Below are 22443 nucleotides of genomic sequence, written 5' to 3'. Positions count from 1 at the left end.
ATTGCGTGCAGTGAGATTTTCAAATGCACGCTTGGTGTCGCCCCTTGAGATGGGCGCCTTTCATTACTCAATGCCAGAATTTTAATCTTTAGGTTTTGGGGCTTGATTTCCAGACTAGATTACTGCAGGAATGTATGTTAAATTTGATTCACAAAAAAAAAAATTCAAGAAATAAAATAGCTTCACAAAAAAAGTTTGGACTTGTGTGGAAGTTTCCAAAAACAGAAGCATGTCACAAAACCAGCTGTAACAAGCCTGTGGGTGCTAATAAGGTTTCACGGGCAGATCCGTAGAGGCATCTGTTCTCCACAAGCAGAAAATGGCAGCATATGTTGAGATGGTTGAAAAACATGTTTATATTTAGCTGAGATGATATCATAGCTGACAAACTGCTTAGTGATTGGTGGGTATTAACAACACAGACCTGTGATTGAACGTGTCAGCTCAGCACTTACAAGACACAGCCATGTTGGATTGAGTTATTTAACACGGGGGGTGTGTGTGTGTGTGTGTGTGTGTGTGTGTGTGTGTGTGTGTGTGTGTGTGTGTGTGTGTGTGTGTGTGTGTGTGTGTGTGTGTGTGTGTGTGTGTGTGTGTGTGTGTGTGTGTGTGTGTGTGTGTGTGTGTGTGTGTGTGTGTGTGTGGTGAGGAGAGGTTAAACAGGCCAGCGCAAGTTACATTTCTTTCCATTAGGGTGAAAAAGACACACATGACAATAAGTGGAACCGACCGTCTGCTCTGTTAAGCTTGTGTTTGTGAGTGTCAATGTGCTCTGGAACACACATAGGCAAATTGAATCACTCACTGACATTCACAACTCACTATTTCTCCTTTTTTCTGCACACAGAAGAAAGAGAAAGACCGGAGGAAAAAGACAGCAAGGCAGAAAGAGAGATTACACAGATAAAACGATAACCAGTGCAGAGTTTGTCCTGAAACTAAAATTACCTTAGACCTTATTAAGATCACCTTTGGTCCATTAAAAACCAAAGGGTCACAGATGATTTCGGCTAAAAAGGGTGTGGAAATCATCCTCCTAGTGTAATATCAGATTTTGTATAAAACGCTGGTGGTGTAGTTAAAACTAAAACAAGTTGCTGCTGCGCTGCTCCCGGTGGCGGGCTGCAGGTACTGCTGAGTGATGAGCTGGCTGAGGTAGAGCAGTATCTGGCTGTCCTCCTCGCCCAGCCCCAGCTGCTCCTGCAGGAAGCAGAGGCGTCTGCCCTGCACCCCCTCGGGGCCCTCCGTGGCGCTGACCGGCAGGTGGAGGTGGTGGGTGAAGGTAAACAGGAAGGCCTCGGCTGCCAGTTGACAGAGCGTGCTCTGTAGGTGGAGGAAGTAGGTGGAACCGCGGCGGATGTAGGTGCGGTGGTCGGCTATGTTGGCAAGGAGTTGGCCACGATACGGCGGACAGCGCAAGGTCTTCTGGTCGGCATCCAGGATGGAGATGTAGCGACTGTAGCGGGACAGGGAGTAAAGCATGCTGGAACCCACTGGGGACGCTACTCTGTGGGGAGAAACACACACGCACGCACGCACGCACGCACGCGCACACGCACACGCACACGTGTTTATTATGACAAAAAGGCATCTTAAATACATACAGTGGCTTGAGAAAGTTTACACACCCATGCTAAAGTTGATTGAAAAGAGGAATAAAAAAATGTCTTTTGAAAATTGATCTTAATGCTTCAATTCAAAAAAATTTAGGAAAATCCAACCTTTTAAGGACACCAATTTTCTCCGTGAATGAATAATGTATTATAAATAAATAAATGTTCTTCCTTAAAACGTTTGACAAAACCAGCTATTAAGCTAACTGAAATAACATAATGCCAATCTCTATGTATGGTGAAGGGTATGTGATGATATGGGGGGGGGGCTACTTTAATTCCAGAGGCCAAGGGAACTTTATCAGGATGCATAGTATCCTGATCCATGATATAACTGGCCTTTAAAAATAAAAATGTGCCTGACTCTATGGGAATATAACATAGGGGGGTTTATACTTATGCCCCCTGTGTTTTAAGGAATAACATCAATTTTTTACAATACAATATTCATTCACAAGGATAAGTGGTGTCCTTAAAAAGGTTGGATTTTCCTTTTTTTTTTTTTTACTTAAGGCATTAAGATCAATTTCCAAAATATTTTTCTTTTATTCCTCTTTTTAATCAACTTCAGCATGGGTGAGCATACGGATATGTTTGCACAGATGCTCTACATTATCAAGGTGGGGGTGTAAGGATGAAGAAAATAAAATTGATATGTCACAAAAGTATCACGATTCAGCAAATTTTGAATACAGCCAATGTATGTGAATATACTGAATCAATGTTATTATATACAAAAACACCCAAGGGTGCGCTGATCAGATGTAAAATCCACACATCAGAATCCCACCTGACCCCCTCCTCCTTACTCTCTCAGTGCCTTCAAATGTCTTAATAAATAAATTAGTTTGTGACGCTATGTCCTCCTCTCTAAATGCAAAATGGTGGAATACTATAGGGGCCACTGCGTCGTCAGAAAGATGAATAGAAGAAGAGGTTCAAGGACAGACATGAGGCTGGAGGTTTATGTGTTGAATAGATGGTTTTGTGAGTCATCGGGGACTGAGTCAGACCACATGAGTAACAGTATAGTAAGGTATGCCACAAACTACAAAGAGGAAAATAGCATCATTTTTAAACTTCACATTGCTGGAGAATCTCTTAAAGGGACAGTTCCCCCAAAAATAAGTATTTTTGATAAAGAATACATTTTTTTCCTTCTTTACTGAAGTGCCATTCATCAATTTAGATTATTTGCCAAATATTGGAGATATTGGTTGCAGAATGTCATCCTTCTCTCCGATATAATATAATATAACTAGATGTCTCTCGGCTAGTGGTGCTCAGAGTGCAAAAAACCCCACTCCACAGCAATGTCTCTTTCCAGAAATCATGACACGGTAATCAAGATAATCCCCAGAACTACGCCATCCAACTGTATTACTGTGCAGAGGAAGCGTACTAATGGGCGAGATATGTAGTTTTGATTTTGGGGTTGAAATGTCCCTTTAAGTTCTGTGTATATCAAGATCAAGGTTTTAGTAAATATATTAGTAACATCTGTCATCATTGTTTGTATAATGATATAATGTAAAATTAATTGTATTATGAGTCGGTTATGTGCCTAAAATAGAAATTGGAAATACCTTTGCAGTCCAATGAGTTTCCACCTCTGCAGATCAGTGAGGGTGAAGGGGCAGGACAGCCAGGCTTGGACCCTGTCTCCACCCTTCCCAGGAGCCGGCACAAAGAGGGCCAGAGCAGCAACCAGTCGGCGGACTCTCCCCTCATCTGCCCCGAGCACCACCAGGGTTCTGCCGCTCAGGAGACACCACAGAGCTTGAATGGCAAAGGGGTACTGTCGCACAAACCTCAAGGCCCCTTGTCCAGCCTTCTTCCTCTGACGCAGAGTCACAACCCCCCCGTAGCCGAGATCAGACCCTGTAGAAGCGCTCATGGTACAGTCCGACCCATCCTCCGCTGAGGTACGAGAAACTGCGTCTCCAAGGTGCCCCGCAGGCAGCTCCAGCCCAGCTGCAGGGCTCTCTGAGGATGGAGAACCCACCGTGTAGTCATCCTGGAGTGGAAGTAGAGCGTGGGGCTCCTGGTTGACCACCAGTGTTTGACAGGGCTGCACCACCTCTGGGGCAGAAGCCTCATAAAGGAAACCCTCTTGGGCCATACAGCACGCTGTGTCTAAAGGAACCAACAACTCAGACTCCATGTTGCAAGGTCCCTCAGGTAATCCCTCGCGCTCCTCCTCCCTGCCGGCCTCCAGCTCAGACACCACCTCCAGCAAAGACACGGGGGTATCGTCTCCTTCGTCCTCCCCAGCGGTGGTCTCCATCTCTTCACTGCTGCTCTCCCTCTCCAGGTCAGTGTTTTGGTCTGGGTCAGGGGTCAAGTCAGAATCAGGATCGGGAGCTTCTGACTTCCTACTAGCCAGATTCTGTTGCCCATCTGCAAGACCCATCCCGCTATTACCGCTGCTAAAGCTTCCTTTGGTCTCCTCAGAGCTCTCCTGGGTCTCCAGAGTCTGGTCTGACGGGGAGGACTCCAGATGGCTCTCCACAAGCCCAAGCTCACTCCCTTGAGTATGGCTGGTCCCAGATGCTGGGTCTAGAGGATCTGGAGGCTCCAGAGCATCGAGCTCTAGAGGTTCTGGTCCTAGCACAATAGGAAGAGGGTTTAAGAGTGTATTGTTATCTACAGCATGGCTCACAGCACAGAATGGTCTTAATGTTCCCCCTTCGTCCTCATCATCATCATCACCGAGGTCCTCCTCAAACAGGAAGTTGGTTACTCTTAGTTTCCTGCGTAAGGCCCTGTCCAGGCGACGTGTGTACAGGTAACACAGGTCCCCCCGGAAACTCCTCTCCGTCTTCTTCAGGAGCTCCACGGTGGCCTCGTAGAAAGTGACGTCGCACAGCTCTTGCAGGGTCTTCAGACGCTTGTCGAAACACTTTGCAGATTTACCTTTGATCAGCTGCGGCGTGTAGGATGACCTGCGTTTAACGCCCTCATCTTGTTCCTCGTCCCCTTCTTTTTCACCGCCTTCATCATCAGCCCGACCCTTCTGCCCCGCCTCCCCTTTGGCAGTGTAACTGAAGGGGTTGGCAAGCTTGGCATATTTGTCTAACAGCTGCTCACACTCACTCAAGCACTCGGTGATGCACTTCTGGCAGCTGACGACGTGAGGATCTCGGCGCGGACGGCGGTGGTACGAGCTGATCTGTCTCAGCAGGTCTCTGTGTTCATAGATGCTCTTTTCCACATTTGCGAGCTCGTTGGCCTTCTCCACAGCATGAGCAGAGTACATGCACTGAGGCCCTGCCTCTCTCTGCAGGCCCTCCTCCCTCTGCAGCACAGAGTGAGTGTACCTGAAGGGAGGAAAAAACAGTTAGTGGTTCACATGTTCATACAGGGAGAGAGAATAACTTATTTATTTTTCTTTAAATAGGACTTTTTTTCCCTCAAGGAGGAGCTGCGTTAACTGAAAAACCACAACAAAAGAAACTGAAAACCTGCACCATGTGACACTGACTGAAAGATTAGGGTTATGGGTTCATTAGCCAGTTGGGTTTTGCTTGCACCACTAGGGATGGTGTCAGGACCAGATCCATACCAGTACCCAGATTCCTTGCATTTATTTAAAAAATAAAAATAAAGAAAACTGACCTGGAGTCTGGTCAGGTAGTTCTAGGAGCCATATTTGGTTTGTAGGTGTCTGGGCACATAATCAAGCTGCTGTGTACGGTACAGTCTAGTGTGCATTTTATTTAATGGGAACTACGTGCATGAACATTACAAAGGGGGCAGTTGGTGTAAGGTAGGGGTGGGGGGTGAGGGGTCCATTTGGGGCCCACAGCAAATCTTTCACCATTTTTTCCCCACAAATTGTTCTGCTTACTATATTTTCCTAAATGATTTGAGGTAATTCATATTAAAATAGCACATATATGTTAGTTAAAAGGGTGTGTTGAAATTCTTACTCCAGGTCTCTAAGCTTCCTCTGGAGTTCCTTGGCAAACGCTCTCCTGTTCCCTGCCTTTAGACACTCAGAGGCCTGGGAGAAGCGGAGGGACAGCTCCTGAAACTGCAGCATGATTTTCCTCTCATCTGCTGAGACGTACGCCATACAGAACGGTCGCACAAAGCCCCTCGCCTCCAGGTCATAAAGCGTAAGGTGATGGACATAGGCAAACGCCCCCTCCTTTGAGTCGCCCAGCACCACCCTAGAGTCCTCCACGAAGCTGAGCCTTGGGTAGCCACTGCCAGGTGGATGCCCCACGAAAGAGGCCTGGTAGTCCACCGACATGATGCGCAGGGAGAAGTAGTTGAGATCGAAGGTGCCACAGATTTTGGGGTCATCGGGGATGGTGAGGAGAGGCTGAGGGCCCACCTGCTCAGAGAACTCAGAGATGAGGATGAAGTCTTTGGTGAACTTGGCATAGGAGGTTTTAGCCCAGGGGTTGGAGTCAGCCAGCGGATGGAGAGGGATAGAGAACTCATCAGGGAGAGCCCAGGGGTCTGGAGGTGTCTGCCCATACTCGTCCTCTTTAGTGAAAGCCACCACGTCAGGTGAGCCTATCATAGTGATATTGTCGAGCAAGACATGAGAAACACGACACACAGTAATAGTCATAAATCAGCTGTCAGGGCACAGCGGTGGAGGGCAGCCACATAGAGTGCAGTCGGACTGATCATTGTGCTGCGTTGAAGGAGTCCACAGAACAAAGAGGCTTGATTTGGGTCAGATACAATGACAAAGTAGACGCCTCGACAGAAATACAAATCAGTGTCTGTCTGTTAACAAAAGCAATTATCTTGCGCCAATCAGACGACCCGGGCAGGCATCAGACCATGCACGCTGTGCAGAGAGAAACACATATAAAGCAGCATCAGTGAGGCGTCTCTTTCCTTCTGTCCTTCATGTCTTCATGCGTCGTGTCCAGCACGCCACTGTTCTGGGATACAGCGCGGGACGTTGGCGAAACAGAAACACCATTACAAGACAGAAGCGCTACATGTAATTATCACATCCAGACACAGACGCCATGTTTACCCAGCTGGCTGTACTCTTATCAGGTGACCACCCACCTCCCCTTAAGGAGAAATGCCACCCTAAAACAGAAATCTTCCACAGTTTGTCTGTGATGGCTGCAACTGTAACAAGTAGTCTACTTGACATGATTATCAAAAAAAAAACAAAAAAAAAAAAACACTAGCATTTAAAGTCACTCATTGTCAATTTTCCAGTTTAGGACGAAATGGTCTTTCTTTATTTTTTTTATTTTTTTTTCTCATATTGTTATTGGGGTAAATGTTCAGTTTTGTTTTTCGCAAGATGTGTTTAAATGGAGCATTTGCATTTGTCCTAAAATGCTCTAGAAATCAGAAAGAGTTTATAAACTCATTAATCTCTCAGAACACTGTCTCTATTTTACCTACTTGGTTCTAGATTAGGTTTACATGCTGTGTTTCTTTGCAGGGAAATTCTTACAAAATGATTAGGAAATATGGACCTGTAAAATGAATTGTGCTTCTTTGTAAAAAAGGAGTTAATATGCTAATAATTACATTAGTTGCTTCTGGAGCTAGGCTCATAATAATTCCCCTACACGTTGTGTATGATTGTGTATGTGACAAAGAAACGTGATTGGATTGGAGTTGATTTGGGGGCAGAAGTCTCTCCGTGCTGTCAGGAATATTATTTCGGTTTATTTTTTCATTTATTCATTTATTTATTGTGCCAGAAAGTATTTAAATCTAAAAATGCAATATCTACAATAACAAACACAAAGTGTATGATTTTAAATATAGAGTTAAAACTCCTCTAAGGTTGCCAAAAACCCAGCAAATTCTGATTTAGGGTGGATTTTCTGTTTAACATTGCTATAATATAACATGAATTTACACTATAATTTGTATTATTAAAATCGTATAAGCATGACTATTATTTTTGCGTTACGCATGTACATATTGCTTCATTTGAATGTACCTTTTGTACTTTTATTATAAACCATAGACAGAAAGTAAAAGAAAGTTATTAATCTCTGTCTCAGACGTTTGGCTGTTTACGGATTTTACGACAGTTTACGACCTTGATTACGGCAGTATTTGACAAGCGAGCGCGGAATTTGTAAACAGAGCTAGCTAACATTAGCAGTCAAGAGGTCGACGTAGCTCCTCGCAAAGTTTCAAATTAGTAAATTTAGGTTGTTTTGTCTCATTTAATTACTTAGGAATGAAGATGGTCAACTGGTGGCCACACAGCGGAGAGACAGCAGCAGTGAGGCTGCCTCGCCGCTCCGTGTGACGGCTGCCCGGCATGCTAGTTCACCTCCTCGGCAGAGCTCTGCTTCGGTCGGCTCCGACGTTACAGCGGCTAGCGGTCCCACGGAGGGGGCTCTGTGCGGCGCAGAGTGACCGGTGTCCGGACACACCGCAGCAGCAGCAGCAGCAGCAGCAGCCAGCAGACATGATCCGGGGCCGGGCCCAGATCAAGCGGGTCCTCTGTGTGGCCGAGAAGAACGATGCAGCCAAAGGCATCTCAGAGATAATGTCCAACGGCGGGTTCCGGAGGGTCAGTCACGTCTTCCCGCACCAGTAACGTTAACGTACAAAACCCTACAGCAGCCATTTAATAGTCAGCATAGTGGTGTTAACGGTAGTCGATAGACAGAGAATGACTCGGCATTAATAACCGGTTCACGCCATATTACACTGTTACTAATAAACTTGATTTAAGTAAGTTAATTCAATTTTATTTATAGTATCAATTCATAACAATAGTTATCTCGATATACTTTACAGATAGAGTAGGTCTAGACCACTCGATAACATACAGGGACCCAACATCCCTCCAAAGTGAGCAACAGAGCGACAGTGGCGAGGAAAATCTCCTTTTAGGAAGAAACCTCTGTCAGACCCAGGCTCTTGGTGGGCGGTGTCTGATGGGGCCAGTTGGGGTTGAAATGAAGAGTGGCAACAACAGTCACAATACATGTTAATTGAACAGTGACTAGAAATAGTAGTTTGTAGTAGTTCATGGCATAGCAGGGCACTGCATGGCATTACAAGGCAGCGCAGAGCGCAGCAGGATGTAACAGGGCACCGCAGGACGTGCAGCAGGACCACAGCTGTAACCATGATTTTGGAGCCTCCCTGATCCAAGGAAACAAAGTGCTTTACATGGTTGAACCATTAAAACATTTCAGGACTTAGGCCGATCAAATTTAAGTAATACAGAAATGATGTGTAAAATAATACGGAAAGTAAAAGAATAAAATATCCAATAATATAGAATAAAAACAACAATAATAAACAAATAAAACATGTTGAAAATAAACCAGTGTGGTTAAATAAGTACAGTATGTACATTTATATTGTGTTATGTGCAAATTTACTGTATATTTAATTATTGACACATATTATGATGTAACAATGTTTTTGGAAAATAAAGTAAGACACTGTTTATAAACCACATCTGTATTTGCTAATCCAGCGAATAATAAGTCTGACAAATAAAGTTAAATATTCTTCACATTGAAATACAAATCAGATGGTTGCTATTCATATTGGACCTCTTACATAACCTGCCAGAACACCCGTATCATAATAAATGGCAACCTCTGCTGCATATATTTTCTGTTTCTCTTCTGATTGCTCCAGTACTCATTGTCTTTTTGTTTCCACTTTAGAGGGAGGGGATGTCAAAGTTTAATAAAATCTATGAGTATGAATATCATCTCTTTGGTCAGGTAAGTAAATACAGTCAAATAATGAAATATGCACACAATGCACCTGCACATCTGTTCTTTTGTGTTTTTCGTTTTTCTGGAGATGAACCTTTCTTTCCCGGTTTGTCTCCAGAATGTGACGGTAACGATGACGTCAGTATCAGGCCATTTACTGGGAATGGAGTTTAAAACACAGTACCGGAAATGGTAAGTCAAAACTTTTTGTTGGTACATTCTGCATCACGCTGTATCATAACAACCGATTCAATTTGTACCTTTTCCCTCCAAAGGCAAAGTTGCAATCCTGTGCTGTTATTTGATGTCGAGGTAGAGAAGCACTGTCCGGAAAACATGAAACAAATCAAGGTATGCTTGTATCCGCTACTCTCAGTATACAAAAGCAAATCTTTATTTTGTTTTCATATTAACCTATGAGATCTGACGTAAATAGACGTAAAATATTCTCTCACTCCTCATCTAACCCTCTTACTTTCTTTTCTTCCTTTTTTCTCCGTCTCTCTCTCTCTAGCGAACACTAGAGAAAGAGGTGAGACAGTGCCAGGTCTTAGTCATCTGGACTGATTGTGACCGAGAGGGAGAAAACATTGGCTTTGAAGTCATAGAAGTCTGCAAAGCAGGTACGATAATTACATGTGTCGTCGTTGTCGTTGTTGTTGTTGTTGTTGTGAGGGTGCAAGTGAGCATGCATCTTCTGAACTCTTTTTCGTAGGAATAGTTTGACATTTGGGGAAATGAGCTTATCCCCGAGAGTAAGATAAAGGATTGATACCCCTCTCATGTTTGTGGGGTATATAATTAGTCTGTATCCGTGACGTTCCACTTCCGGGATTACTCCGGAGTCTTGAAATTCTGCCGGATGCATGTATTTCCTGTTTCCTTCCTCTTTCTTTTTGTCAGAATTTTAAATTTGGTGGATTTATGAGGACTATCGTTGACTGCTCCTCAGATCTCTGCTTGGTAAATTAAAATAGCTTGCTAGACTATTCTTAGCGTTCTCTTGCACAGCGTTTTTGCAGAGGCACCGTGCAGAGCTCAGCGTTGCCCATGACGATTGTGATTGGTTTAAAGAAATGCCAATAAACCATAGCACGATTTTTTCCCATCCAGCAGGGTAACAGCTATACTCTCCTCCGTTTCACAGCTTGTGGATGGTCTGGCAAAGCTAGGTATATATGAACCAGAGCCAGAATACTTTTGGCTTAGCTTAGCTTAGCACAAAACTAAAAGGAGGGGAAACAGCTAGCCCGGCTCTGTCTAACAACAACAAACACAATCTGACCACCGGTGCCTCTAAACACGTTATTTCTTACTTGTAAATCCATTAAAAAAAACGGATCAGTAAAAATGACCCCATTCTCATGTTTTTTTATATGTACGTCTACAAATCACTCTTGATAATAGTGTGTGTTTGTGTGTGTATACTCTTTTTATGTTTGCTTTCTAGTGAAGCAAAATTTACAAGTCTTTCGGGCAAAGTTTTCTGAGATCACCCCCAACTCCATTCGGAGAGCTTGTGAGACTCTTACTGAGCCAGATGCCAACATCAGCGATGCTGTCGATGTCCGTCAGGAGCTGGACCTGCGAATAGGTATGGCAGCAGCACTGAAAAATACACAGTGACCCACTAACCCAGGTGAAAAAGATGTTATCATTATAGGATGGCTCAACAGATAATGGGTCATGCAGAATAATCGCAATTTGGCCACTTCACCAATGAAACAACACTAACGGCTCTGTATATCTGAAAAAAGTCACATATTAATATGATCGCATCCCCTCTCCTGTGCTCATCTTCTGCAGGTGCGTCCTTCACTCGATTCCAAACGCTTCGCTTGCAGAAGATCTTCCCAGAGTCTTTGGCCAATCAGCTGATCTCATACGGCAGTTGTCAGTTTCCCACTCTGGGCTTTGTTGTGGAGCGCTTCAAAGCCATCCAGGCTTTCATACCCGAGACTTTCTACAAGATCAAAGGTACAAACTCACCGTGCACAGACACACAGATCAATAGTATTCATGTTTTACACTGATTCTCACCCCACTTCACCCCCTCTGTCTGTCTTTGTTTTAGTGCTGCACGAGATGGGGGAGGACACTGTTGACTTCAGTTGGAAAAGAAACCGTCTCTTCAACCACACAGCATGCCTGGTTCTCTACCAGATCTGCATGGAGGTATGTGCCTGTTTGTGTGTCTCTTATGTCATGTTATTGAGCTTGTTATGTTACATACTTTACTAGTTTATCTTTGTGAATGTAACGTTGAAGGGATGCTTTTAGACGTGTATTGGTCTCATTTGCCTCCTAATCCCTCGTTCCTTCAGGCGGTAATCTCATATTCTGTTAATTATTGGATGATTTGAATTGTCATGTTGCCTAAACTTCTGAGAAACTAGTCGCTACCCTGCCGTTTGACACATAAACAAACAAAAAAACAAGTTTGCTCCTGCATAACAGAAGCAAAATGTAAAACACAGCACCAGCAAAGCAACACTCTCATTGTGGTTAATGGATATTATATAAGAGCAAAAATAGGCTGATGTTGCCCATCAAAAAATGTGTGCGTGCGTGCGTGTGTGTGTGTGTGTGTTTGCGTGCGTGCGTGCATCTCCATACAATTGGAGAGCACAGCATAGCATTTACATTTTTTTCCGATCTGCCTGAATAAAGTGCAAAAAAGTCACCTGTGGAAAGGTATAAGAATAATTTTTTTTTTTTTATTTGACAAATTTCCAGAATCCCATAGCAACAGTCACCTCAGTAACCAGCAAACCCAAGAGCAAGTGGAGACCGCTGCCTTTGGACACTGTGGTAAGAATATAAAGTCAAACACATACTTACACTGCCCACTCAAAACACATCTTTTAATGGTATGAAGTGTACGTAGTTCAGTACAACAGAAAGAGTAGTATTTGGTAGTGTCCTTGTATGGAAACCCCCTCGCTGCTTTGTCCCACTCTGAACAGTCCTCTACCTTTATCTGACCAAACAGGAACTGGAGAAACTTGCATCTCGGAAGCTAAGAATAAATGCCAAAGAGACCATGAAAATTGCAGAAAAACTGTATACCCAAGGGTGAGTACATGTTGGGTAACGTACATGCATACGGCAAAGTATTTTTTAGTTTATCAGGTTCCTCCTCAAAGTCGTGCCTATTTTTGTACATGGAAAGACACCATCTGGCAGGGTGGTGTCTTTCATGCATTTAATAGATGAGTTTATCAGAAATATCACATTTCAAGTTCTTTTTTCTTTCTGCTCAGGTACATCAGCTACCCCCGAACAGAGACAAACATTTTTCCCGAAAACCTGCCTCTCGGCCCCCTGGTGGAGCAGCAGACACAAAGCCCGATCTGGGGGACGTTTGCCCAGAGAGTGATGGAGCAGCCGGGGGGTCCCAACCCACGACAGGGCAAGAAATCTGACCAAGCCCATCCCCCGATTCACCCCACCAAGTACTCCAGTACACTGCAGGTAAGTCTGCAAAAACTGGAGCTCACTTTGGGCAAAGGTACCTTTTTTCTTTTGTCCTCTGGAGATTTGTTTCAAATTTTCTGCTACAAAAATGATCCTATTTTATTACATTTTGCATCATTATAAACAATCTTAATAAAAGTAGTGGCAGGTCTTTCTTTGCCCAACTCCTCGTCAAACAATTGGCTCAATATCCAGTTTTACAGAACGATCTGTTTCTTCTGTGTCCAGGGCAATGAGGGACGTGTGTACGAGTTCATTGTCCGGCACTTCCTGGCATGCGTATCCCAAGATGCTTTGGGGCAGGAGACTGTGGTGGACATAGACATCGCCCATGAGAACTTCTCCTCCTCGGGACTCATGATCATTGCAAAGAACTACTTGGACGTTTACCCGTATGACAGGTGGAGTGCCAAGGTATGTTGTGTGTGTGTGTGTGTGTGTGTGTGTGTGTGTGTGTGTGTGTGTGTGTGTGTGTGTGAAAGAGAAAGAGAGCGATTGGTAACAGACTAATTTCTACACCACTTTAAGAGACAAGTCAGCCGATGCTACATTACCACTGTATAGCTTACATACTTGGCTTTTATGAAGTATGTTGTGTTTGGTCCGTGCTGCTCGTGTGTGATGTATCCAGTAAACCTGCTTCGTATGTGTGCTAGGTGATTCCAGTGTATGAGCAAGGCTCCCAGTTCCAGCCTTCTGCTATCGAGATGGTGGATGGACAGACGAGTCCTCCGCAGCTGCTCACTGAAGCCGACCTCATATCCCTGATGGAGAAGCACGGCATTGGTACAACACACACACACACATACACACACACACAGTTTTTAATGTATGTTGTATTTCATAAAATATTGATGCTTCCCACAAAAGTTCTTAATATTAGGTTCCAGACTAATACACATTTACCAATTGGTATTGTGATGCAAGTCTACCCTTTTCAGTCGGATAAAAAATTACTTAAAGCGAACCTGGCAACAACTTAGTGATCCTTTGTCGAGTCAACATTGAATAGTTGTTTGTTCAGGATTAACTGTTTTGTGTCTGGCACCAACTGTACTGTATGAACTGTGTATTACAGGCACAGATGCAACCCACGCAGATCACATCGAGACCATAAAGAGTCGCATGTATGTGGGCTTAACAGCTGACCAGAGGTTTCTGCCTGGAGAGCTCGGCATGGGACTGGTGGAGGGTGTGTACACACACACACACGCACACACGCGCACACACACACTCACTCTCTCACACACACACACACTCACACTAGGGGTGGCACAGTTCACAAATCCCACTGTTCGGTTTGTATCACGGTTTTAGGTTCTGTATGCTTCCTGTTGTTATTTTACTTTTAATCTTTGACACCCCAGAAATATATTTCAGCATATGATACATAGCTTAATTATCCACAATTTAGGTATACAGTATTAGAGCCCGACTGAAAAGGATTTTTAAGGCTGATACCGATATTTGGTTATTTTTAAATCCAATATGCCGATATATCGGGCGATATACAGTATATATATATTTTTTACGCGTTACAACATTTTTTACAAGATTTCCCTAACCTTAGGTAGGTATTTGTAGTTATTTGAGTTCTCACTAAAATAATATGATAATAATTTGTTGAACAGAGGAAAATCTAAATAAATTAAAGTTCTGATAAATAAAACAAATAAAAGTAAAAACTTAAGACATAAAACTTAAAGTCCTTTGAACAAAAACACCTTAACAAAACAATAATCAGTGTTGCCAACAGGGATGTTGTGGAGCGCCCTCTAATGGACAAACTACACAACGCTCATAGCATGGTTGACTGTCCGTTTTTAGTTTTTAAACATTAATTTATCAGAATCATTTATTTGTCATTAGAAATTATTCTGATGAGCCCACAGGATTGAAACAGCAGCTGTTTCAGCGGCTTTAGAGTAAAAAAATGTTACCGTACATTGATGTTAAAATGCATACAGGTTGGCAGGACGGTCTGAAATGTTTTGCATCGTCTTTCGTTGTACGTTTTGATGGTAACTTGTCCACACCTCTTCTTTCGCGCAAAAGGAAAACACACTGTCTGAGGTCACATGAGGGCATAAGGCTACATTGCGCATGCGTCGAACCGTGCGACGCACACACGCTCCGAACCTGTTTTTTCATGAACCGTGCCACGTCTAACACACACACACGCACACAGGCGCACACATATTACATTAGAGCTGGGCAATATATCGATCTTATAGCCATATAGAGATCCCTGTCGTGATATGAGACTAGATATCGAATTAGATTTTGGACATCGTCATATCGTAATATGGCATAAGTGTTGTCTTTTCCTGGTTTTAAAGGCTGCATTTCAGTAAAGTGATGTTGTTTTCCAAACTTACCAGACTGTTCTAGCGGTTCTATTATTTGCCTTTACCCGCTTAGTCATTATATCCACATTACTGATGATTATTTATCAAAAAACTCAATTGTGTAACTATTTTGTGAAAGCACCAAAAGTAATATAAGTAATAGTAACACATAGTATATAGTAATATATATTATATTCACATTCATGATGGTGAATCTTTATGGAAAATGTTAATGTAAACTAGCCTGGATGCCAGCTAAACTTAGCCCCGCCCACAATATTTAAGGTCGGAAAGTTTGGTCTGGACGTGACACTTACTCACATACCACAATTTACAGTAGATTTTATACACAAATATGTTGTCGTTGCCCCTTTCACTCAAATATGTTACTTATCAAATGTGTGTTTGTTTAGGTTACAACTCCATGGGCTATGAGATGTCCAAACCAAACCTGCGTGCTGAATTGGAGGCGGACCTCAAGCTGGTATCAGAGGGCAGGAAGGACAAACAGTCTGTCCTGCAGCACCACATCCAGAAATACAAGTCTGTCTTCATTGAGTCTGTCAAGAAGGCGAAGAAGTTAGTTACAATTGACCTTGTTGTACATGTTTGTATTTCGGATGTACCATCTACACGCAAATTATGTTGTTTGTGTTTTACATTGATGGATTCATTACACCTGTAGTCATTGCAGGCTGTTGGTTGTTGGTTGTTGTGACCCCAGGTTAGAAGTCATTTTCTGTTGTTGCCTTAGGTTGGATGAAGCCCTGTCGCCATATCTGGGTGCAGCTCAGGAAGTGGCTGAAGCAGAGCAGCAGGACATGGAGTTCCCGCTGCCGGTCAGGAAGTGTCCTCACTGCGGACAGGACATGGTGCTGAGGAAGAAGAGGGAGGGAAACAGGTGAGATGAGCTTAAAACTATATTATCACAAGAAAACATTTCAGGTCTGCACAAATCAGTTGTCAATGCATAAAAAAATATTTACCTAAAAGGTAGGAAATTAATCTAACAATAATATGCTATATAGAAAATGTGTTTTTTCCCCCCCCCTCCCCTCCCTGACTCTAACTCTTTCTGTCCCCCTGCAGTAAGTTCCTGTCCTGCACAGGCTTCCCAGCCTGTAAGTCAGCGGTGTGGTTCCCCGACACGGTGCTGGAGGTCAGCAGAGATGACAGCATTTGTCCCACCTGTCTGCCGCACCCGGTTCACATGTAAGTATTCATTTTATACCAGGAGGGGTTTCATTTCACAGAGCTGTTCACCTAACATAAAATAAAGGAAACCGTTTAAATAATTTATGATAAAGATAACTTTAGACTGCTAATAATTTACATTTAGCCTGACGTGGTCATACTCAGATTCGAGTCAGAATATGAGTCTGATACTTCTCCGTTGGGCTGTGATTATGGGGCGTGTTTCAACCAAAAATGCCTCTGCGCTCAATTTAATAGACCTACAACCAATCAGAGCAACGGAACTCAACTGTCAACAGAACTCAACACCAACCGAGATGAGTGTATCGCCTCCATAGCAACCACTCTTTGCACAATCCTTCCTTCCTAACGTCCGACTTTTAGACTTGTTTGTTGCTGGATATATCATTTAATTTGTGGAAATATGAATGTGGATAACGTTAGTGATAGTGAGATGCTTGCTACAGTTGCATTTCTAGAGATGAATCGGCGAAACACATTTTCTTTTTCTGATTCGTGGCTTTGTTCTAATGCCGCTGAGCGCTCCTTCTCTTCAGTCTCTCTATCTCTCTCCCCCATACAACGTTACCGTGCTTTCGGTTCATTGAGGCTCCATCAGCTGTTTGTAACGTAGAAATAAAATGGATTATTGATCATTTTATTTATATAGTTTATAGCTGACTTTACCAGCTGACTTCTCTATTGGCCTTTGAAACAGGTAAAGTCTCTTCTAAAACCAGCCTCTGCAACTTGAAAAGCTGAGTCGCAGCGACACCATCAGCTGGTTTTGAGTTGAGCAGAGACAGACCAGTTGAGGATTTTAAAATGAATGCGCTGTTGATATCTTCTATAACAGACGCGATGGCGGAATCTACATCTCATTTCTCCAGCGGCAGCCACCTTTGTGGTAACCAAATTCAACCCAAGCGCTCTTTAGTGACATGGTTGATTATATGATCATGTTGATGATTTGTCCATCATCGTATAAAGCCCGCCCTGACAATTTGATTGGTCCGAACAGCTCTTGTTCGAGCATAGTTGCTCCACAATGGATCAAGTCCAGACCAAACTTCCCGACCTCAAATGTGTGTTTGGCTGACATCCAGGCTAGTTTACATTAACATTTTCCATAAAGATTCATCGTCATGAATGTGAATGTAATATAGGGCTGGGCGTTATGGAGAAAATCAAATATCACGATATTTGTATACAAATACCTCGATATCAATACCGCAACAATATTGTAGTGTTGACTACTAGTGCTTTCACAAAACAGTTACACAATTGAGTTTTTTGGTAAATAATCATCAGTAATGTGGATATAATGACTAAGCGGGTAAAGGCAAATAATAGAACAGCTAGGACAGTCTGGTAAGTTCAGAAAACGACATCACTTTACTGTAATGCAACCTTTAAAACCAGGAAAAGACAACACTTATGCCATATTACAATATGACGATTTCCAAATAAAAACAAGTGTGTGTGTGTGTGTGTGTGTGTGTGTGTGTGTATATATAATTGTTGGGTCATATGAAATTGGCTGTAAGTTGGCTGAGTTGCCCCTTATAAACTACTAATAGGACTAATAAAGTTATGTGAATCTGAATCACCCTACCTGCTTTGCATATTATTTTGTGAAACATTAGAGGAGCAGATTCAGATGTCCTCTCAGCACAATCTCAGACCCACACATATTGAACACTGAAAACTTTTCATTGGTCACTTTATATCTGAACACAGCTTCCATTTCTTGACTACCGAGAAGTGTACGTAGGCGCTCCTTTCTGTGCAAAGACAACAACAAACACAGATGAAGCTCTCAGTGGCTTCAGCAGCGCAATGAACTTGTTTACACAAGTGGGCGTTAACCCCCCTAAGCACGTGCCTCGGCTCAGTCCAAATATAGGGCACGCTCACTAGCATCAAGCCAAAGTGCTCAACACCAGCATCTGTTTCCATAGCAACCAATCTGGTACAGAGCTCAAAGTTGAAATACAGCACTTACTCTGAAAGAATATCACTGTTTTTTTAATCAGATATCTCCCAGCAGTTTCAGCGTGTTGGATAACTTCAGATGCTGTTAACGGCAGATGTGTGAAAAACTATTTCTTACTGGCGCAGCCTCACTGGTCGGTCGCCACAGCAACTTGTGTTTTAAAAAACAGACAGGGTGGGCGCCCTTTCATCCGATAAATGAAACACCACTTTTTTTCTTTTCTTTTTGGAGTGAGAGCTAAAAGATTTGAGTAGGACGGGGGGGAAATCTTTAGTTGAGCACGGAGCGATATTGAACAAAGCGGCCGGGAGCGGCTTTAGGCGGGGGGGGGGGGCGTGAGGACAGTACAGCTCCGTGAGCAAGGAGCGTAAATCCTCACCGCTCACCTCTGCCCACATGCTCTGGTGTAATGTATAAGTAGTGATTAGTCGTGAAAATGGTCACATGCATTCACTTCAAAACTCTGACATTATTCTTCAGGTTGAAGTTCAAGTTCCGCAGGGGCAGCCTCCCTCCCATGATGCCTTTAGAATTTGTTGGCTGCATCGGTGGATGTGACGAGACACTCAGAGAAGTGCTGGACCTGAGGTACCTCCGACCCGGGGGAGGGGGAGCGGGAGGTGGGGGGGGTGGACTACGGGGAGGAAGAAGAGAGGACCCTCTTCCACCAGCTCCAAGGCCCCCCAGATCAGAGCCACCCAGAGCCCTGAGTTCAAATTCTCGAACTTCCCTTCCTCCTGCCCCATCCTGGACCCCGCAGCCACAACCTCCAGCAGGCGGCAGCGCTCTGGGTGTAGACAATGATGCCATTGTGTGTAACTGTGGTCAGGATGCTCTCCTCCTGACCGTGCGCAAAGACGGTCCCAACCAAGGCCGTCAGTTCTACAAGTGCAACGCGGGGGGCTGCAACTTCTTCCTGTGGGCGGATCAGCCAAGTGAGCAGGGGGAGCCACAGGGTCGAGGGCCTCCGCTGCACATGCCGCCAAGGCCCCCTCTAGGGTTCAGGACTACCCCTGGAGCAAGCAGAGGGCGGGAAGGGGGTGCAGGAGGACAGACAATGTGTAACTGTAATGAGACAGCGGTGACACGAACGGTGCAGAAGGACGGGCCAAACAAGGGCCGGGTGTTCCACGCCTGCGGGAAACCTAGAGAGCAGCAGTGTGGCTTCTTCCAATGGGCTGATGAGAACCAGCCGCCACTAGGCAAGGCTCTCAACACACACACACACACACCCACTCCCACACACACACACACACACACACACACACACACACACACATATCAACATTCAACACTGCTTTTCAAACTTTCTACCTGCTATTACCCTGAGGCCTAAACATTTTTTGTTCTGCTAGCGGTGAAGCCTAAGACCTCCTGCACACTGCCAGCGTGGCGTGAGCGTGGCGTTTCTGTTCCGTGTCGGTTGCGTGGCGGCTGCGTGGCATTTTTCAAAACGTGTCTGACACATATATGTTTCCCATTGATAAAATGAAATAATAGCGTTCTTCAACTTTATACTGATTTTACAACAGCAAAGACAACGTCGGCAATATTGACGACAAAATAGGCTACAGAATATTTTGTTCTAGATTGACAGGTGCAATATTTGAATTTTTTTTTAAATTACATTTATATCTGCATTTATATCAAAACCTAGTCTTTCAAACATCAAAATGTAATTTATTAAATGTATTTGTGTCAAAATGACATATAAACATCTTTTTGTATTCTTATTTGCCTGGAAACGCTTCCAACACGCTTGCGTGTCATGCAGCCAGTGTGCAAGCTCTCACCCGTTAACATGGGAGCCGAAATAAAAAGAGATACGCCACCCAGCTGACACGCTCACGCCACGTGCACGTCAGTGTGCAGGAGCCCTATGAATAGAGGTGTCAGTCCCTCACGGTGGTCCAGACTGAAACATCTATCAGCTGGATTGCCAGGAGGTTTGGTAGAGGCATTCATTCACCCCTCAGGATGAGTTGAAACAACTGTAGTTATCACTTACCTCTCATCTAGCGCCATCATTAGGTCAAAATCTAAATTTTCCCAACAGAGCGATGTCTTTCTTGAATTTCTTTAAATAGTTAGTAGCTACAGTGAGTTAAAAAAAAATAGTATAACTAATTTCGACTGTATTAAAAATAGATCACTGAAACCCCTCTGTTGCATAAAAGGAATATAGTTGCCTTTCAAAGCAAAGGGAACATTAGAGTTTCGGCTCTGTTCCTGTCTGCTGACTTAAAGGGGAATTCATCTTCAAAGGTTTTTTTGGATTTCTGTCTGTGGTACTTTTCATATTAAAGGGAAGAACACACACAAGAAAACATTTACATATACGTACATTACAGACACGTTTGCCGTGCATGTCATTTGATTTCTGATTTACATGTCTGACTGCATTAATGTGGCTGTCAAATAATTTACACCATGAGCCTGGAGACAGCTAATGTTTCCTGCGGGCTTTGTAAAACACTCCACATTTATTTAAAACCTATCAATACGAGCGAAGCAGAGCAGATGAGAGAGAGATAGAGAGAGAGTGAGATAAACCTACCTACATCTTTACTTAATGATAAAGACAAGCTGTCACGACTCACAAACACTCCCACTGAACCTCAGCAGGCTGACCCAGTGCAGTCGGTCCCAGTGCATGCAACACTAGAGATGTTTCAATGCCATTTATTCCTTCCCGATACCGATTCCAGGGGAATTAGAAAATGTTACATTTTTCAGTCCACTGAAATCCATTAAAATTACCATATGTGTGTCTAAAACATTTGAAAAGATAATAAATAAAATAGCACTTAAACGGCGGGAAGACCAACCCTGCTAAAGAAGTCCACTGGGGAGCTAGTCTTGCTTTGAGAGACCATCCTCCACAGCGCTGCGGATGAAGGTCTGGCTAGTCCACCGATACCAACATTTTAGGGAGTACTAGAGGCATTTCTGATGATGGTACTGGAACAACTCTACTTTTTCTACAGTGACATCTAACCTCCTCATGTGTTTGACCTCTGTCCCCATTGTCAGTTGGGTTCGGTGGGGGATTTAATGGCGGTGGAGACGGAGGGACGAAGGGGAGGAAGATCACTGGAGGTGCCACCGCTAACAAACCTGCAGCTGCTAAGAAGCCTCGTACCTGTGGCATCTGCCACAACCCGGGACACACCCGAGTCACCTGTCCCCAGCGCTGACCGCTGCTTAGAGACACTTAACGGGGAGTTCCTGAAGTCTCTGACTTCAAAGTGTGGAGTCAGATTTTATTTTTCAAACATGCAGCAACTCAGATTGTACATGCCTCCTCCCAGGGGACGGACCTCTTCCTCTGGTAAATAAGAATTCCAAAAGGACAAAAACAGCTTTGAGCACCAGACCAAAGGCATGTCATGACTAAGGCTAAAGTCCCAGTTGTGCAACACAATGGCACCCTCTGTTATAGAAAATGAGAATGTAGACATGAAGACATTTAGTTTTTCATCCAGCTCTATTTTCTCAGGTCTACTCAGGTGTTCAATGTGTTGTTGTTTTTTGAGACAAATGCCTCTTTTCTGGCCCCTGGGAGGAAAGTTAGGGCTCGTTTTGGGGTCAGGTAAGCTTTCAGTATCAACATTTTAGGAAATACGCTTATTTGCTTTCTCACCAAGAGTTAGATGAGATTGTTACCGCAGAGATCTGAAGATGCTCAACTGTCGGAAAATTTGCTCAGCTGGTCAAATAAATCCTCCGTCTAGTGTGTTTATTCACAATCCTGACAGCTTGACTCAGATCAGTTTAAGGAGGGTGATTCTGGCACAAATTGAATGCATGTGTATTTTAAAGAAAACATGGGCACACAGTTTCTTAATGATTAATAGTGTAATTAATGTGTTTGTTAATATGATTACTACTGGTTAATCACTAAGTATCTGAAACAAGACCCAAGTATTTTACATTTGTTGATTCTTCGAGGTGGTTGTTGTAGGAAGAAACCATAGAATATGTGTTTACATTGTGAATATGGATGCAGAATAAATAAGTGAAAAATACTTGTACACTCTCTGCAGTCTGAGGAAGTGTCAGTACCAAGATTTCTATTTTAATATTGATGAATGCTAATAAACATAAATGTATGGTAA

General features: G+C 43.5%; 2 protein-coding genes and 2 long non-coding RNA genes across 4 annotated transcripts in view; 2 read left to right on the top strand and 2 right to left on the bottom strand.

Moving 5' to 3' along the window:
* Nucleotides 1–6651, bottom strand: part of smcr8a (Smith-Magenis syndrome chromosome region, candidate 8a) — an 8381-nt gene extending 1730 nt beyond the window's left edge. The window contains exons 1-3 of the mRNA XM_032537711.1: nt 5546–6651; nt 3200–4933; nt 124–1507 (exon numbers count right to left, since the gene is read on the bottom strand). Coding sequence (XP_032393602.1) covers nt 1048–1507; nt 3200–4933; nt 5546–6198 — 2847 coding nt within the window. The 5' untranslated portion in view covers nt 6199–6651 and the 3' untranslated portion in view covers nt 124–1047. The remainder of the gene's footprint in view (nt 1–123; nt 1508–3199; nt 4934–5545) is intronic.
* Nucleotides 1–16839, bottom strand: part of LOC116703109 (uncharacterized) — a 17053-nt gene extending 214 nt beyond the window's left edge. The window contains exons 1-2 of the long non-coding RNA XR_004335341.1: nt 16469–16839; nt 12913–12915 (exon numbers count right to left, since the gene is read on the bottom strand). This is a non-coding gene — a long non-coding RNA (uncharacterized LOC116703109). The remainder of the gene's footprint in view (nt 1–12912; nt 12916–16468) is intronic.
* top3a (DNA topoisomerase III alpha) lies at nt 7650–21729 on the top strand. Its single transcript, XM_032537709.1, has 19 exons — nt 7650–8139; nt 9257–9316; nt 9429–9502; nt 9586–9661; nt 9825–9933; nt 10761–10904; nt 11117–11287; nt 11385–11485; nt 12047–12121; nt 12303–12385; nt 12574–12784; nt 13016–13201; nt 13444–13573; nt 13866–13979; nt 15549–15714; nt 15890–16036; nt 16225–16347; nt 18806–19527; nt 21359–21729. The coding sequence occupies exons 1-19, from the start codon at nt 7885–7887 to the stop codon at nt 21520–21522; spliced, it is 3111 nt and encodes a 1036-aa protein (XP_032393600.1). The 5' UTR covers nt 7650–7884; the 3' UTR covers nt 21523–21729.
* A 6-nt stretch (nt 21730–21735) lies between these two features.
* LOC116703111 (uncharacterized) lies at nt 21736–22443 on the top strand. Its single transcript, XR_004335343.1, has 2 exons — nt 21736–22279; nt 22335–22443. It is a non-coding gene; the product is annotated as an uncharacterized LOC116703111 (long non-coding RNA).

The sequence above is a fragment of the Etheostoma spectabile genome, chromosome 15 (genome assembly GCF_008692095.1).
Source record: "Etheostoma spectabile isolate EspeVRDwgs_2016 chromosome 15, UIUC_Espe_1.0, whole genome shotgun sequence".
Classification (NCBI taxonomy): Eukaryota; Metazoa; Chordata; class Actinopteri; order Perciformes; family Percidae; genus Etheostoma; species Etheostoma spectabile.
This window is presented reverse-complemented; position numbering and strand designations above follow the sequence as displayed.

Excerpts from the sequence above, each read along its gene's own strand:
- top3a (XM_032537709.1), top strand. The coding sequence starts at position 7,885 with ATGCTAGTTCACCTCCTCGGCAGAGCTCTGCTTCGGTCGGCTCCGACG. Across the intron at positions 12,122-12,302 it reads CGCTGCCTTTGGACACTGTG|GAACTGGAGAAACTTGCATC; the intron begins GTAAGAATATAA and ends CTGACCAAACAG. Across the intron at positions 12,785-13,015 it reads AGTACTCCAGTACACTGCAG|GGCAATGAGGGACGTGTGTA; the intron begins GTAAGTCTGCAA and ends TTCTGTGTCCAG.